The sequence below is a fragment of the Saccopteryx bilineata genome, chromosome 1, assembly GCF_036850765.1.
Source record: "Saccopteryx bilineata isolate mSacBil1 chromosome 1, mSacBil1_pri_phased_curated, whole genome shotgun sequence".
Classification (NCBI taxonomy): Eukaryota; Metazoa; Chordata; class Mammalia; order Chiroptera; family Emballonuridae; genus Saccopteryx; species Saccopteryx bilineata.
The window spans coordinates 222,758,729-222,773,228 of record NC_089490.1 but is presented as its reverse complement, the minus strand read 5'-3'; the positions used below and the strand labels follow the sequence as shown (position 1 = coordinate 222,773,228).

At 36.3% G+C, this 14,500-nt stretch overlaps 1 protein-coding gene across 17 annotated transcripts in view; it reads left to right on the top strand.

The window, feature by feature from the left end:
• The window catches only part of CEP170 (centrosomal protein 170), a 177,928-nt gene that overhangs the window by 107,248 nt on the left and 56,180 nt on the right, over positions 1 to 14,500 (top strand). For all 17 annotated transcript variants that reach the window (XM_066236587.1, XM_066236571.1, XM_066236553.1 and 14 more), the window contains 2 exons: positions 3,337 to 3,426; positions 11,258 to 11,339. In XM_066236587.1, coding sequence (XP_066092684.1) covers positions 3,337 to 3,426; positions 11,258 to 11,339 — 172 coding nt within the window. The remainder of the gene's footprint in view (positions 1 to 3,336; positions 3,427 to 11,257; positions 11,340 to 14,500) is intronic.

Here is a 14,500-nt window from a genome sequence, read left to right as displayed (position 1 = left end):
AGATGTAATCATTCCAATTTTAAAGGTGGTAAAATTAATATTCAGAAGAACTTAGTCCCTGGCCCAGTATTATACAACCATTAAATAGTGGAAGCTGTTATTAGAACCTGGGTGATCTTGGCTCAACATCAAATGATCTTTTTATTTTACCTGCTGCTACATGCATGTTACCTAAAATTGATTTGATAACCTAGTTCTCATGCTAGTAAACATGTTCAAACTTTTGTTACTAGAAATTGTAGCCTGACCAGGCGGTGGCGCAATAGATAGAGCATCGGACTGGGATGCGGAGGACCCAGGTTCAAGACCCCAAGGTCACCAGTTTGAGCACGGGTTCATCTGGTTTGAGCAAAGCTCATCAGCTTGGACCCAAGGTCACTGGCTCAAGCAAGGGGTTACTCGGTCTGCTGTTGCACCACGGTCAAGGCACATATGAGAAAGCAATCAATGAACAACTAAGAGGTCCTAACGAAAAACTGATAATTGATGCTTCTCATCTCTCTCCGTTCCTGTCTGTCTGTCCCTATCTGTCCCTCTCTCTGACTCTCTCTGTCTCTGTAAAAAAAAAAAAAAAAAGAAATTGTACACCTCTTTATACAAAAATGTTCCTATCTAAATTCTAATTTATCTTCATATAATTTTAATTGCACCAAATGCTTGAATTCTGTTTGCAAAACATCATTATACTAATTAAACATGCTCTTTTCTGATGCATAATAGAAATTATAATGAAATTATGCTTTTCTTATTTTAATGTTACAATTTTTATACTGATGTAAGATGGATGGTGGACTATGTTTTGAAGATCACCGATAACTTATTTTCATTTGTCCTTTGGGGCACATAGCAAGGAAAAATCACTCTGGCTATAAAAATGTGGCTGAGTTTTAATGAATTTTTCATCTACAGTATCTTCTGAAGAGATTTTTTGAAATGTTGATGGCACACAGTGACAGTGTTTCTCTCTTTAAGTTTTTCTTAGCATAACTATCCAGGTACTTCTGTGTCTCTTTCTTGCTCTCAGATCTTTAGTAGGAAAAAGAAGTAATATAAAAGATAATAATAATGTTTAAAAGTAGCCATTTTATATCTAAACCATATATGATACGTCAGATAGTTATTTGTACCATTTCACGTGTTAGTTTTTAGCTAGAGATTAGTCTGCTTGAGACTGATATTTTTTCTAGTTTGTTTTTTTGCAAGAAAGAAAGTATTTCTTAAGCAAACAAAAAAGTCTTTTTGCTTCATTTTAACCGTTATATTTTCTAAAATTTTCTGGGTTCATAAGTATCTTGTTTGAGAGTCAGAATTTTTTTTTTCTTTTGGTTCTGTTGTTTTAAGCAGCCCAGTTTGTAGGTTTCTTTTTTTTGCATTTTTCCGAAGCTGGAATGGGGAGGCAGTCAGACAGACTCCCGCATGTGCCCGACCAGGATCCACCCAGCATGCCCACCAGGGGGCGATGCTCTGCCCCTCTGGGGCGTCGCTCTGTTGCATCCAGAGCCATTCTAGCGCCTGAGGCAGAGGCCACAGAGCCATCCTCAGCACCCGGGCCATCTTTGCTCCAATGGAGCCTCCGCTGCGGGAGGGGAAGAGAGAGACAGAGAGGAAGGAGAGGGGGAGGGGTGGAGAAGCAGATGGGCACTTCTCCTATGTGCCCTGGCTGGGAATCGAACCTGGGACTCCTGCATGCCAGGCCGACGCTCTACCACTGAGCCAACAGGGCTAGTTTGTAAGTTTCTTAAAGTTGGTAAGAACTTTGTAACTTCAGTACTGTTGCTATTTTATTATCTAAGAAAAATTTTCTACTTCGGTTCTTTATGAAATGAGATTGGCCAAATAGCATATATTTTATTTCCAAGAAACCTTTATTAAATTAACCGCCTACTGTGTGCTAAGCAGTGTGCCCTGTGCTTTGGGATTAATATGTATATATACAGACAGGGTCTCTGAAGCAGGAGATTTTTCTGTCTTCACCCTGAGATCCTTGTAGGCCTTCTAGAAGTAAAACTAATGAAAAAGCGAGGCCCCCCCTAAGGCTGTGGCCCTAGATGTTTTTATCTCTAGGTCACACTCAAGTCTCCAACAATTAGTCATGTTACTTTTAAGTTTTTCTACTGGTTCCTGGCTAGAGTAATGGTTTCTGCTTCCAGTAAGCTGTGTTTCTCTGTATTTGCCTCACTCTCCGGTTTTTTGGTTGGCAATTGGCCCTGTGACCTCAATTCTCTGAAAAAAATAAGTTTTTGATTTTCAGCTGGTCAACTATTTTCTCCTTGTGAGTTTGGGTACAGTGATTTGTAAGGTCTTATACTTCAGACTAGAAATTGGAAGTCACACCTCCTCCCCACCTATTTGGATACTTCTTTTGCCTTTAGTACATCAAGGTTCATGTGGTGACCCTGTAGTAAACGGTTATTGCGTTCAGATTCAGTGGTTCTCAGACTCTTTTTTTTGTAATTAATTTTAATGGGGTGACATTAATCAATCAGGGTACATAGGTTCAGAGAAAACATCTCCAGGTTATTTTGACATTTGATTATGTTGCATACCCATCACCCAAAGTCAAATAGTCTTCCGTCACCTTCTATCTGGTTTTTTTTGTGCCCCTCTCCTCCCCTCCCCCCTCCCCTGAACTGCATATGTTTCCAAAGTTTCACAGGCTTAGAGTTTATCTTCTAGGCGCTTCCATCTGCAAGCAGCTCACCAAGCTCTGGAGGGGACAGGAAGAACTTTAAAGAGACTTAAAAGCAATTTTCAAAACTCAGTTTGTCATTTTAATCCATTTTGTGATTCTTCCCTTTCCTTTTGAGTTCTTTCATGAGTTCCAGTGTTAGAATCCATGTTTTAAGTGGGGGTAATTTATTCAGGAACATGGCACGTTTTGTCCCTTTTCTCTAAATCTTTGGGTTCCTTATACAATTTATGTTGTAGTTTTCAATATTAAAAGAAGAAAATCCTATAAGATAATTTTTTAACAGTATACATAAAACATTATAAAATTATAATTCACAGGATTTCCATATTACAGTTTCAAATTATAAAAAATATTCATACGTTTAACTAAGCCGATTTAAGTTCCCTCAAAAATAGAATGTGTGAATTTGGTAGGAGAGAATATCATAAAATTATGGCTGATTTCTTCTATGGGAAGTGATGTCAAATTTGCCATTTTATAGTAACACAATTTAAATATCATTTAACCCACTTCTACTTTGCTATTTCCTTATATTTATCTACTAACCTATTAATATAATTAAAGTATCTAGCCATAAAATTGTTGTGTTTGTTATTTATTCTGGTATTTTCTCATATTTATTAACTTTAAAAATTCTCTTTCAGTCTCGTAGTGTGGATAAGCAACATGCTGTAATCAATTATGATGCTTCTGCAGACGAACATTTGGTCAAAGATTTGGGCAGCCTAAATGGGGTAAGTTAAGAGTTTCTTTCTTTTTTATTCAGTGAAAAGAGGAGAGGTAGAGAGACTCACATGTGCCCCCACTGGGGTCCACCTGGCAAACTTACTAGGGGGTGATGTCTGGAACATTGCTCTGTTGCTCAGCAACCGAACGCTTCTTAGCACCTGAGGCAGAGGCCATGGAGCCATCCCTCAGTGCCTGGGGCCATCTTGCTCCAATTGAGCCATGGCTGCAGGAGGGGAAGAGAGAGAGAAAGAGAAAGAGAGAGAGAAAGAGAGAGAGAGAGAGAGAAAGAGAGAGAGAGAGAGAGAGAGAGAGAGGTGAGAGGAGGAGGAGGGATGGTGAAGCAGATGGGTGCTTCTCCTGGGTGCCCTGACCAGGAATCGAACCTGGGACCTCCACACATTCGTCCGATGCTCTACCACTGAGCCAACTGGCCAGAGCCAAGTGTTTATTTCTTGTCTTATTTGATTATCAGGTTGAGGTTGCAAAAAAACTAATCAGATTACGTTTCCTATTTGTGTTGTATTTCCTTTACCTTTGTTAGCATTTTACTTTTAAATACTTGCTAGATACATAGCACTTTGGGGCTCATATAAGAGAATATAAAACTAGCTCATGGTCCCAAGAAACTGTAGAGGCAGCAAATACAAGAATTCAGAAGGTTGTTGGTTAATATCTGTAATGTTTAAAACGTCATCTTTAGGGAGATGGAATGAAAGCTTGACTTCATGAGTGGCTTGAATTTATATGTGGGAAAATAATCAAAAGCCATGGCAGTAAAAATGTAAAAAAGCAAAAAAAAGTATTCCTAAAAGACAGAGAAGTATGGGTTAACTTTAGGAAATAAATGTGGAAATGTGGTTTGGGGCTAGATGGTAGAGGACCTAGAACATTCTAGACTAGGGTATAAAGAAGTGAAACACACCCATTTACCTGAACACATACTATTCTCAACACTAGTGTTTGCTGTTGTTATTTTGGATCCCTTCTTTGAAGATATTTTTTCATTACTGTAGTGAATATATTTCCTAATTCTTTATTTGATCTTTCTACATGAACAATATAATTAACCACAGAGAAAGCTGAAGTATTGAGTAATTTTTTTTCAATTTTTTTTATGGCTCTGCTAACTTAAGCAGATGTAGTATTGTTAATAGATGTGTTGTTGAATATCTTAAAATGAGTGTAACAGAAACTAAATGTATCCCAACTGCTTCTAACTGCTACTGCCTTTCAAAACATACATTAAACATTAAATGCAAAAACATACGCAGAAAATTGGCAAATACAGTCAAACATTTTTTTCTTGTTCTGAAGTGGCCTGCTACTGAATTACTTTTATGCTTATTCTTTGAGATAATTTTTGGTAGGCATGTTTTCCTGTTTGTTTTAAGGAAGCCTTTGCTTCTTTCTCATGGCACATAGGACTTAGTCTACATTTTCCAGGTCTGAACTGAAGTCTTCCACAGTTGGCATCACCCACATTTCCATATGCAGGCTCCGTCACACTTGCCTATGCCATGCCTCCAGTCTATACCATCGCCTCCAAATAATTTGTTAGATTTTCTTCAGCCTAGTACTCCTCCCATCTGCCTTGTTACTTATAAAATGTATACTGATTTTTAGAAGTAAAACAAATTCTACTTTTTGGTGAAGGAAGCAAAGAAAAGGTAGTTAAGACTGTTAACTTGCTGATGTTGTCAACATGTTGAATGGATTAAAGGAGAAAGAGATGAGCAGACTAGGTAGAAACTGTTTTAAGATGAGGCTTATAAGGAAGCAAGCAGCTTCGATTTCCAGCTCTTATTTGCAGAATTACTGTCTTCCTTCTCCACACTCATAAACCTTCATTTTCATCTCTATTTTGGGTGCTTGTTATCAACCTTGTATTGAATCTACATTTGCACTCTGTCGCTGTGCTGCTTTATGAGCCCATAAATGGTTCCTGTGTCCTTTGCTTTTATAAATGCACCACCTTGCCTAGCTTAGGGCTTTGCACGGTGCATGAACCCACTGAATCTTTTTTGAATGGAATTGAATTAATTTTCTATGTGAAGGACTTTACAGAAGAAGCTTTTGATCTACTTCTGTATGTAGAATATTTTAATAATGTCAAATTCAATTGTTAAGTCTAGAAAGTTGAATCTTGACCATTCTCTTTAAAGGTGTCTTTACATTATTATCTCAAAAAAATAATAAGTGAGAATTATGTCACACTATAATTTGTAAGAAACAATGACCCTAATATAAAAACTATTTGGTGAAATACTAACTTCTCAGTTTCTAGAGGCTGACCTTTCACATAATTTGATTATATTGAACAATTTTATGAAATACAATAATTCCCAGAGAGTAACATCTTCATTTTGCACTTGAAATCAGTACCTGGATTTGAATCTCAATCTGTAATTTACCAGTGGTTTAACCTGGGACAAACAACTAAATTTCTCTGAACTTCACTTTGGTTTCCTCATATATATTCATATTAGTTCCCAAAGATGTATGAAAATGGAATGAGTTCAAGTTTATGATTTGAATATTCAAAGCAAAATGTAGTTACCTTGCTTCAGCTTTCAAATGGTGAAACAGGAATTTCTGCTCTGTAGGTATTATAAGAAATGAAAGTGACAATACACGTGGGTAGGTCCCTATTGCAGAACTTCAAAGCATTACACAAGTAATAGATACACTGTTACCCAAATGGCTGCTTAGGAAATATGCCAGGACACCTTTGGTAGCCAAAGTCTGTGAACTACCAACTACCGTGCATTTTATTCATAAGAGAATGTGTAGGCTATTGTTCACAGCGTACTGACTCTTAATGTTCATGTAATTCTGGAAATGTTAAAAGTAGTAGCATCAGGTTAAAAGTAGTAATTTCAGAAGTAAGCGGATACAAGTAGTGGTTATGAACCCAGCTTAAAATCCTACAAGTAGTGTAAGAGAGCTTACTTAATTCTTCTGTTCTTTATTGTTTAAAATAAAAACAGTAAACTGGTAGCTCTCTCAGGACTATAGTTGGAAAGCTGTAAATAAGTCAATAACCTAAATGCTTTTAATACTAAGCATTCGTAAGTATTAGTTGTCATTATGGTAAGAAAAGCAGTTAAAACAAGTGTAGCACCCTGTAGCCTACATACTTTTCCATAAACATACTTGTATTTTTTTAAAGCATTTACCAGCTGAACTCTGTTTATAAATAACTCTACCTGTCACCACTTCCACTCCTCCCCTCTTTAGTTTTACCCTAAAATATACTTCCAAGAGACCTAGATTTATACTTGATGTTATTGCTACCAGCAGTAAGGTTGTTGTGTCAGGAGAAGCAGAGACTGGGTCTGTAGCTGATGTCGTGGGTCATTTCTCTGCAAGTGCTTGTTTGCCTTCAGTTCTTCCTGCCTCCCCTGTCCGCTGGGGCACTTGCCCCTCTGGTAGCACCAGGCCCTTTGATATCACTCACATCCATTCCAGCTCTACATGTTGTTACTAGATTGCCCCCTCTGCTTCCTGGTTCCAGCCCCTGCTGGGACCCCTTGTCACCCTGGAGTTCCTGCCAGGACAGACCAGCTTGGGAGGGAATCTGGAAGATACCAAGGAATGGTTTGGGAAGAAGAGGGGACTTGTCGTTGGCAATGTGATTGAAGTCATTGTGCTCCTGGCTAACTGCGTTCAGATTTTCATGAGCATTAATATAATAATACATGATGCTTATATGACTTTATTCTATCAATTTTGTAATTAAGTTGTGTGTAAATTAAATAGGTATGTATCTAGTTCAGTTGGCTTCTGTGAGGTTGGTGGTTTGCATGGGGAACTGGTCTGGCGTGGACACCCAGGTTTCCTTGATGTGGAGAGCATATGAGATTTGTCGTCCAGAGACTGAATCTGAATTACACAATTCCACTTTTGAAATCGGAGATCTTGATGGTACCTCTGTCTGTACCTCCTGGTCCTCATCTGTCCTGCCTACCAGGTACAAGTCTGGTCAAATGACAGACACATAAGAAACAAAACCTCTTTTTTTTCCCATATTTAATTTATTAAAATGCTTTATATTTGCTTTACTAGAAGGATTTTTTTGCATGTGTTGCTCTTTGAAATTTTTAATAGACCTCAGGGGACTCTTTTTCCCCAGACTTTTCACTCGCATTTTTGTGAGCTGAAACCTTGTGTCTGGCTTGTATTTCCTAAGCTTTTTTAGATCCTAGGGCAGTGGTTCTCAAACTTTTTGAAGTCGAGGCGCATTTAAAATCCTACAAATAATTGTAGGCGCACTATATACAAATCCCTGAGAAATATATATAATACTTAAGTCAAATATTAAAGAAAAAAAATACAAAGTCCAAGCGTGCCTTTATGGTCCTTAAAGAGATAAATATGACAAAATTATGTTACATTTTTTGTTATGCTTCTTAGAATTTGTATAAAAGGGGTTAAAAAATAAGAAAACAACAAAAAAGTTGTTTTTGTATATATAGATACATTCTCAATAAGACTTAGTAAATTTGGCATGTCCCAGCGTGAATGTGTTGTTTTTTCATTCTTGTGTTTATGAGAAACGTAAGCCTGATGTGTCCTAGTGATTTCTTCAATGTTTGGGCATATATTTGAAAGGCAAACTTTCATTTCCTCCTCAATACATTGAAGAATTCCTCTCTGTTTACTCTTAATTGTGTTGAGTGCAAAAAAACCCCACCATACATATCATCTTAACTTTACACCAGAGGTCTCAAACTCGCAACCCGCGGGCCGCATGCGGCCCGCCCACCAATTTTGTGCGGCCCGCAGACTGGCCCGCAGATTAATCCACGAAGTTTGATTAGTCTGCGGGCCGCACAAAATTGGTGGGCGGGCCGCATGGCAACGAGTTTGAGATCCCTGCTTTACACCAAAGAATAGAAGAAACTTGCCTCCAGTCTTTCTGGGCAACATGGGGGGTAGTGTAAACAATCCAGCACCACAGCTTAACAGCCTTTTGCAACCTAATCAGGCAAGTGAGTTTAGGGGTTGGGCAGACTGTCAGTTTACAGCCAATTCCCCACCCCTCTGTCCCCCAAAAATCTAAACTCCAAAAACCCTGTTGGTTTTTTGGTCCCCAACAGGCACATATTTCTCTGGAATACCATAGGGTGCACTTGGAAATCTTCTAGGACTTGAAATAAACATTGCAGCTTCTTCTAATTTTATTTTTGTACTTAGAAACTGGTATTTGTGACATAAAGTGCCGGTTATGCATAGGAATTAGAGGGTATGACCATAATAACATAATCCCCCTACATATTTTAGTGAACATCATTCAAGAACCTTCTAAACTTCCTCGCCATGAGGGAGCCTTCCCGAGTTAGGTATTATGGCCATCTCTCATGAAATAAAATAAAAGATGGAAAAGTAGAACTCAAAAGGAAAAAGTAATTTTTAAAGTTTCAATTTATCAAAGAAAACCTTGTTGGGTATTTTATATGATATCTGTATTTGGGGTAATTAAGTTTAACATTGTTCTGTAAATTTAACTTCCAGTATGCCAGGAATAATAGCTATCACTATTTACCACCTGTGTTTAGTGGACCCTTTGACTTTTTACGAATATAATTTATAGACGTAAGCATAAAACGATAATGAAAAATGTGATATTTTAATAAAATAGGGCATGACGAACTCTTAATTTTTAATCCATATTTTTCTGATTCTGAAAGGGATATAATACTCAAAATGATTTATGTTCTTCAAATGCCACTAACTGCTCACCATTTGTCATGCATTCCCTTCAGCTAGATATATTCATCCTATAAATGTTGAATTCAGATTTCAAGCACATCTCTAGCTGGTATCTTGTCATTATTTCTAGTTCTTCTTGCTCTTGCATTGTGAAAATGCATTATTTTAAGTGCATTATTTGATGTCTTGAAATTTTATTAAGAAGATAACCATCTTCCTCCAGAATTGCAAAACATTTCTTACTTTTAGATTTATAAGCAAGAGAAGAATCATGCAGAATTTTTCAAAAATAACCTAAATATTATATATTTAAAATGTTTTTGACTGGATTTTCTTCATTGTTTGATGCTTGTGATCTAACCTTTAGACAGCTACCCTCTTTGAACATTTGTCCACTTAAAGACAAAATCTAAAAAGTGTTGTAACACAAGCATCAAAAACAAACAAATAAATAAATAAGTGAGCCAATAAAAATTTTTTTGAATGCATGATGGTTTAGGTTACGTTTTTGTTGAAAAATATTGCATAATTCTTTTTTTTATTGAATGACTAACTAGATGAAAATGCCCTATGTATTTTTTTGTTCTTAAGACATAGTCTCACGTAAGAAAACTTCGTACATTAGAAAAAGCATATCTGGGATTATCTTCATCTGAAGACTCATGTTCTGATGTTTTCTGTACATTATTATCAGTTTATCACTGTTAATACAGTCTAGAGTGCTGCTATCTATCTTTTTGAATTTGATTTATAATTGTGAAATATTTTACTGTCTGTTTTCTTTTCCTTTCTTTCGTGGACATTAAATGAAAAATTCTAAATTCTCAGTTGATAGCTAAACAAAACAACAACTAAAGAACAGAGTGTCCCAGATGTCTTTTATGTTTTCTGGGAAAGATGGTACAATGAGGTTTTATTTGATGATTGCATCATCCTGCTGTAGCTTTGCTTTTCACGACAGTTGCCACTAGCCTTATGTGACCATTGAGCACTTGAAATGTGAAGAGTCTAAAAAATACTGTATTTTTCACTCCATAAGATGCACCTGACCATAAGACGGCACCTAGGGTTTTAAGGAGAAAAATAAGAAAAAAACATTCAGAACCAAATGGTGTGTTAAAATATTTAGTAAAATGTACCATAATAAGATTTCAACACTGTAAACTCAACAGCAGTATTAACAACTATCAGCACTGTTGTAACAAATGAGAAGAGACTTTAATGTTCAGATACTCTTCTAGTTGTCTGGGAGCCCACAGCAGCTAAAAACAATGAACATTCGCTCCATAAGACGCATGGACATCCCCCCCCCCCTACTTTTGGGGAAAAAAATTGTGTCTTATGGACCAAAAAATACAGTAAGTACATCCCCCCAAAAAAGAATGTAAAATATCCTGTTAATTTATATATTGATTATTTGTTGAAATGGTGCTATTTTGGACATATGGGTCAAATTAAAAGTATATTATTAAAATCAATTTTAACTCTTTACCTCTTTAATGTGCCTGCTAGAAAATTTAATAGTATATGTGTGGCTTGCAATATATTTCTATTGGATAGAGATTATGCTAGGTCATTCCATTATTCTATTTTCTTATAATTCCATGATGGTGAAATAGAATAGTGGTTTACAGTACAGGAAAAATAAGATCATTAAGATCTCATATTTATCTTGCTTGAACTCATCGCAGTTGTAAAATACAATGTGAGTTTTATTCAGTTTTTTTAAAAGTAAGTTTTGTCCTTTTGAAAAATTCTAAGCATAAAAGTAATGACACAGCAATCCTCAGAAATAATTAGAATTGTGCAGAAAGCTCAAATGGAGTCAGTACATTCTGATGGTATTGAGAGTTGGGTGCCCTTTCCAGCTGGGAGTGGAGCTGTGTTTTTAGGTGGACATAGAGGACCTATGGCCTGGTTCTCTGTGTGTTACTAGTAAGAGAGATAAAGGGATTAGTACAGAACATTTTATCAGTGTATAAATGTATTAACTCAAACTGTATTAGCCATCATATAATATATACTTCTAAAGATTAGTTTTGAGTATTTATTTGATTGCCTGAAGTGTGATAATTAATATAGTATTGCACATGTAATCTTACATCTTATTTTTTTTCTTTGTAGACTTTTGTGAATGATGTAAGGATTCCAGAACAGACTTACATCACTTTGAAACTTGAAGATAAGCTGAGATTTGGATATGATATCCTTATATGACTGTATATTAAATTTATTCAAAAATCTTTACTCTGGTGTACATTAATATTTCTTGAGACATAAAAATTCACAATATAGGTATGCTAGAAATCTCTGTGCCTTCCCATACTAAAATACATGTTTAAAATTTATCGTTACTGTGCCTGTTCTAAAAATAATCCTGGAAAAGTTAAATAACTCAGCTTTTCAACCCCCACTCCCCATATAATTTTGGCAGAGGTCTCCCTGCAGTGATATTACATATGTAATTTGGATGTCAAAGAATGTGACTGGGGAGAGGACAAGGAAGTGTTTAATATTAACCCAGCCTGGAGATGATTTATTTATTTATTTATCTTGGTTTGATGATAATGGCGGAGATCATCCTCCTGAGAGGTGTGTACTGATTTGATCCTGCCTTTCCCTTTATCCCTGTGTTTACTCCATTTATTTATTTCCTCTCTCTGCCTATTTAATTAAAAAATTTTAATATTCTGTGTCTTCTAAGACCCACACTCCCTGATTAGGTAGGTACATTATGCACTTGGTGTGTATTCTAAAATCTTTTGTTTAAAACTAGGAGTCTAAGAACTGAACAGGGACATGACTCTCCTACTACCTGCAGCAGGGCAGAGAATCACTAATGAAAAGAAAGGGAGCCCTGGCCGGTTGGCTCAGCGGTAGAGCGTCGGCCTAGCGTGCGGGGGACCCAGGTTCGATTCCCGGCCAGGGCACATAGGAAAAGCGCCCATTTGCTTCTCCACCCCCCCCCCTTCTTCTCTGTTGCTCTGTTCCCTTCCCGCAGCCAAGGCTCCATTGGAGCAAAAGATGGCCCGGGCGCTGGGGATGGCTCCTTGGACTCTGCCCCAGGCGCTAGAGTGGCTCTGGTCGTGGCAGAGCGACCCTCCCCCCAGGGGCAGAGCATCGCCCCCTGGTGGGCAGAGCGTTGCCCCTGGTGGGCGTGCCAGGTGGATCCCGGTTGGGCGCATGCGGGAGTCTGTCTGACTGTCTCTCCCCGTTTCCAGCTTCAGAAAAATACAAAAAGAAAAGAAAAGAAAAGAAAGGGACATGTTTGAAGGAAAGTAAAAACATTTTTATCCATACAAAGCAAAAACCTTTGTGAAAAAGACTGATTTATATTTAAAATTCAGGTAGTCCACATTATGCTGAATATTTTTCTTGACTTTTAATTTTTCAATTACTACATTTATCTGGAATTTGATATTAAGGAATGTATTAAATAGGTTGGCTACCTGGATAGATTTTTATCACTAGCAGAAAAAAATGTAGTCTCAGAGAGGTAGAGTTGATAATTAGTTAAAACAAATGTACTAACACTCTAAAATCATTCTGAGAGCATACCACTTTTTAATTTTATATTTTACAAACCATGAAAAAAGCTTTTTACAACGTTTTGTAGCACATTACATAACCTTCACATTTGTAGAGCCAAAGGAACATGTGAAAAGTAAAACCATTAAACATTAATATTTTTGAGTTGTATATTTTAAACCCTTTTAAAAATATGTATCACATAAAATGAGTAAGAATTAGCATTAGAAACTTGTTTACATGGGTCATTTTTTCATCAGTGTAATAAGTTTCATCAAAAAATAAATGCAAGTATATGTTGTATTTAAAAATACCTCCTTACATGAATCGCACGGTAATACCAGAGGACTCAAGTAAATTTATCAACTAAACGAGGATTCTTGAGTTCTTTGGTAGTCCCACACCTTGAGTTCTTTGATAGGTCAAGTGTATGACTCTCCCTGACCTTAAGAAGAATATCTAAAGATGATATACCCAGATAAGCCTTAGGGAATAGCTTTTGAACACCCCCAGAAGTTACTGGAAGTGCCGGAAACCCTCATAGCGGGCTAAAATCATTTGTGTTTCCTGTTGAAAATATAGAAATGCCTTTCAATTTTTAAAAGGTCTGTTTTCCATTGAAAATGTAAGAATGTTATGAGTCATCTCCAGCTGTTAATGAGTTCCTTGGAGATAAAAGACTTATTTTTCATTAAATATACTTAGTTATGAAATATAGACTTGCATGTATATCAGAAAATAGGTACCAGCATATGTTCATAACAAAAAAGGAAAATTTTAATATACTGATCACAAAAATTAGAGGATATTTCAAAATGAATATGTAGCAGTAAAATATCCCCTAATTTTTGTGAGCAGTGTATTTCACAGCTATAGGAAGCAATGGAAAGTGATAGGGAAGTCCCATACTAAGGTCATTTGAATAAATTATTGTTTTGAGGTTTGCTTTTTCCAAACCTCAAGTTCCTTAACTATGGAATAAGAAGCCAGGTTAATGGAATTGAAGAGTATATATTCCCCAAAGCTCTTTAAAATTCTAAAAAAACAAAAATCTGAGTTTTTATTATTTTAATGAGTAGAGATTAGGTTAAATACTTTTTTACAAGTATACTGGTCCCTATGCATGGGAAGCCCCCAAGTATTCAAGTTTATTAAAGCTTTCTACCCTGAAGTCATTGGTGCTCTGAATTGGTAAAGAGTAAATTTAGTACATGAATATAAAGATCCTTTCATTACAGGGTTAAGTAATGGTGGGAAATGTGACCTCTACTGTTTAGCAAAAGATCTTTTTAATATACAGAGGCATTGTTCTTTTTTGGCATAATAATGAATGCATTCATTATATGCAGCACTTGGGTCTAATCTGTATGGAATCAGTTGTTGGATAATGTAATCTGACCTCGATTGCAATTTATGGGGTAAAATGAGTGACTGGTTGCTATAAGGACCCTGATTATAGTATTTCTTCTGCATTTTCAAAATGAACTTTATTTTTATCAGCACTGGTGGAGTTTGCATCATTGACTTCAGGATTCACTATTGAGTAATCACTGATGAGCTACTTCCTTTTACATTTTTGTGATTAGCTATCAATATAATTTGATCCAGATTTTTTTTCTTCTTTGTAGTCGTGTTGTTAGAACTGAAAATATCTTTTTTGCTCTCATTAGTTAACTCGAGTAATTTGCTTGAAGGTCATTATTATCGAAGTTTAGAACTATTTGCTAGATTTCAAGATTTTCCTTGGTATTTAAAAAATGAAAAATTTTATATTTGTGAGCCTAGTTTAACATTTAACTCTCGGGAATATAATAATTCTGTTATAACATCCTGTTTAAA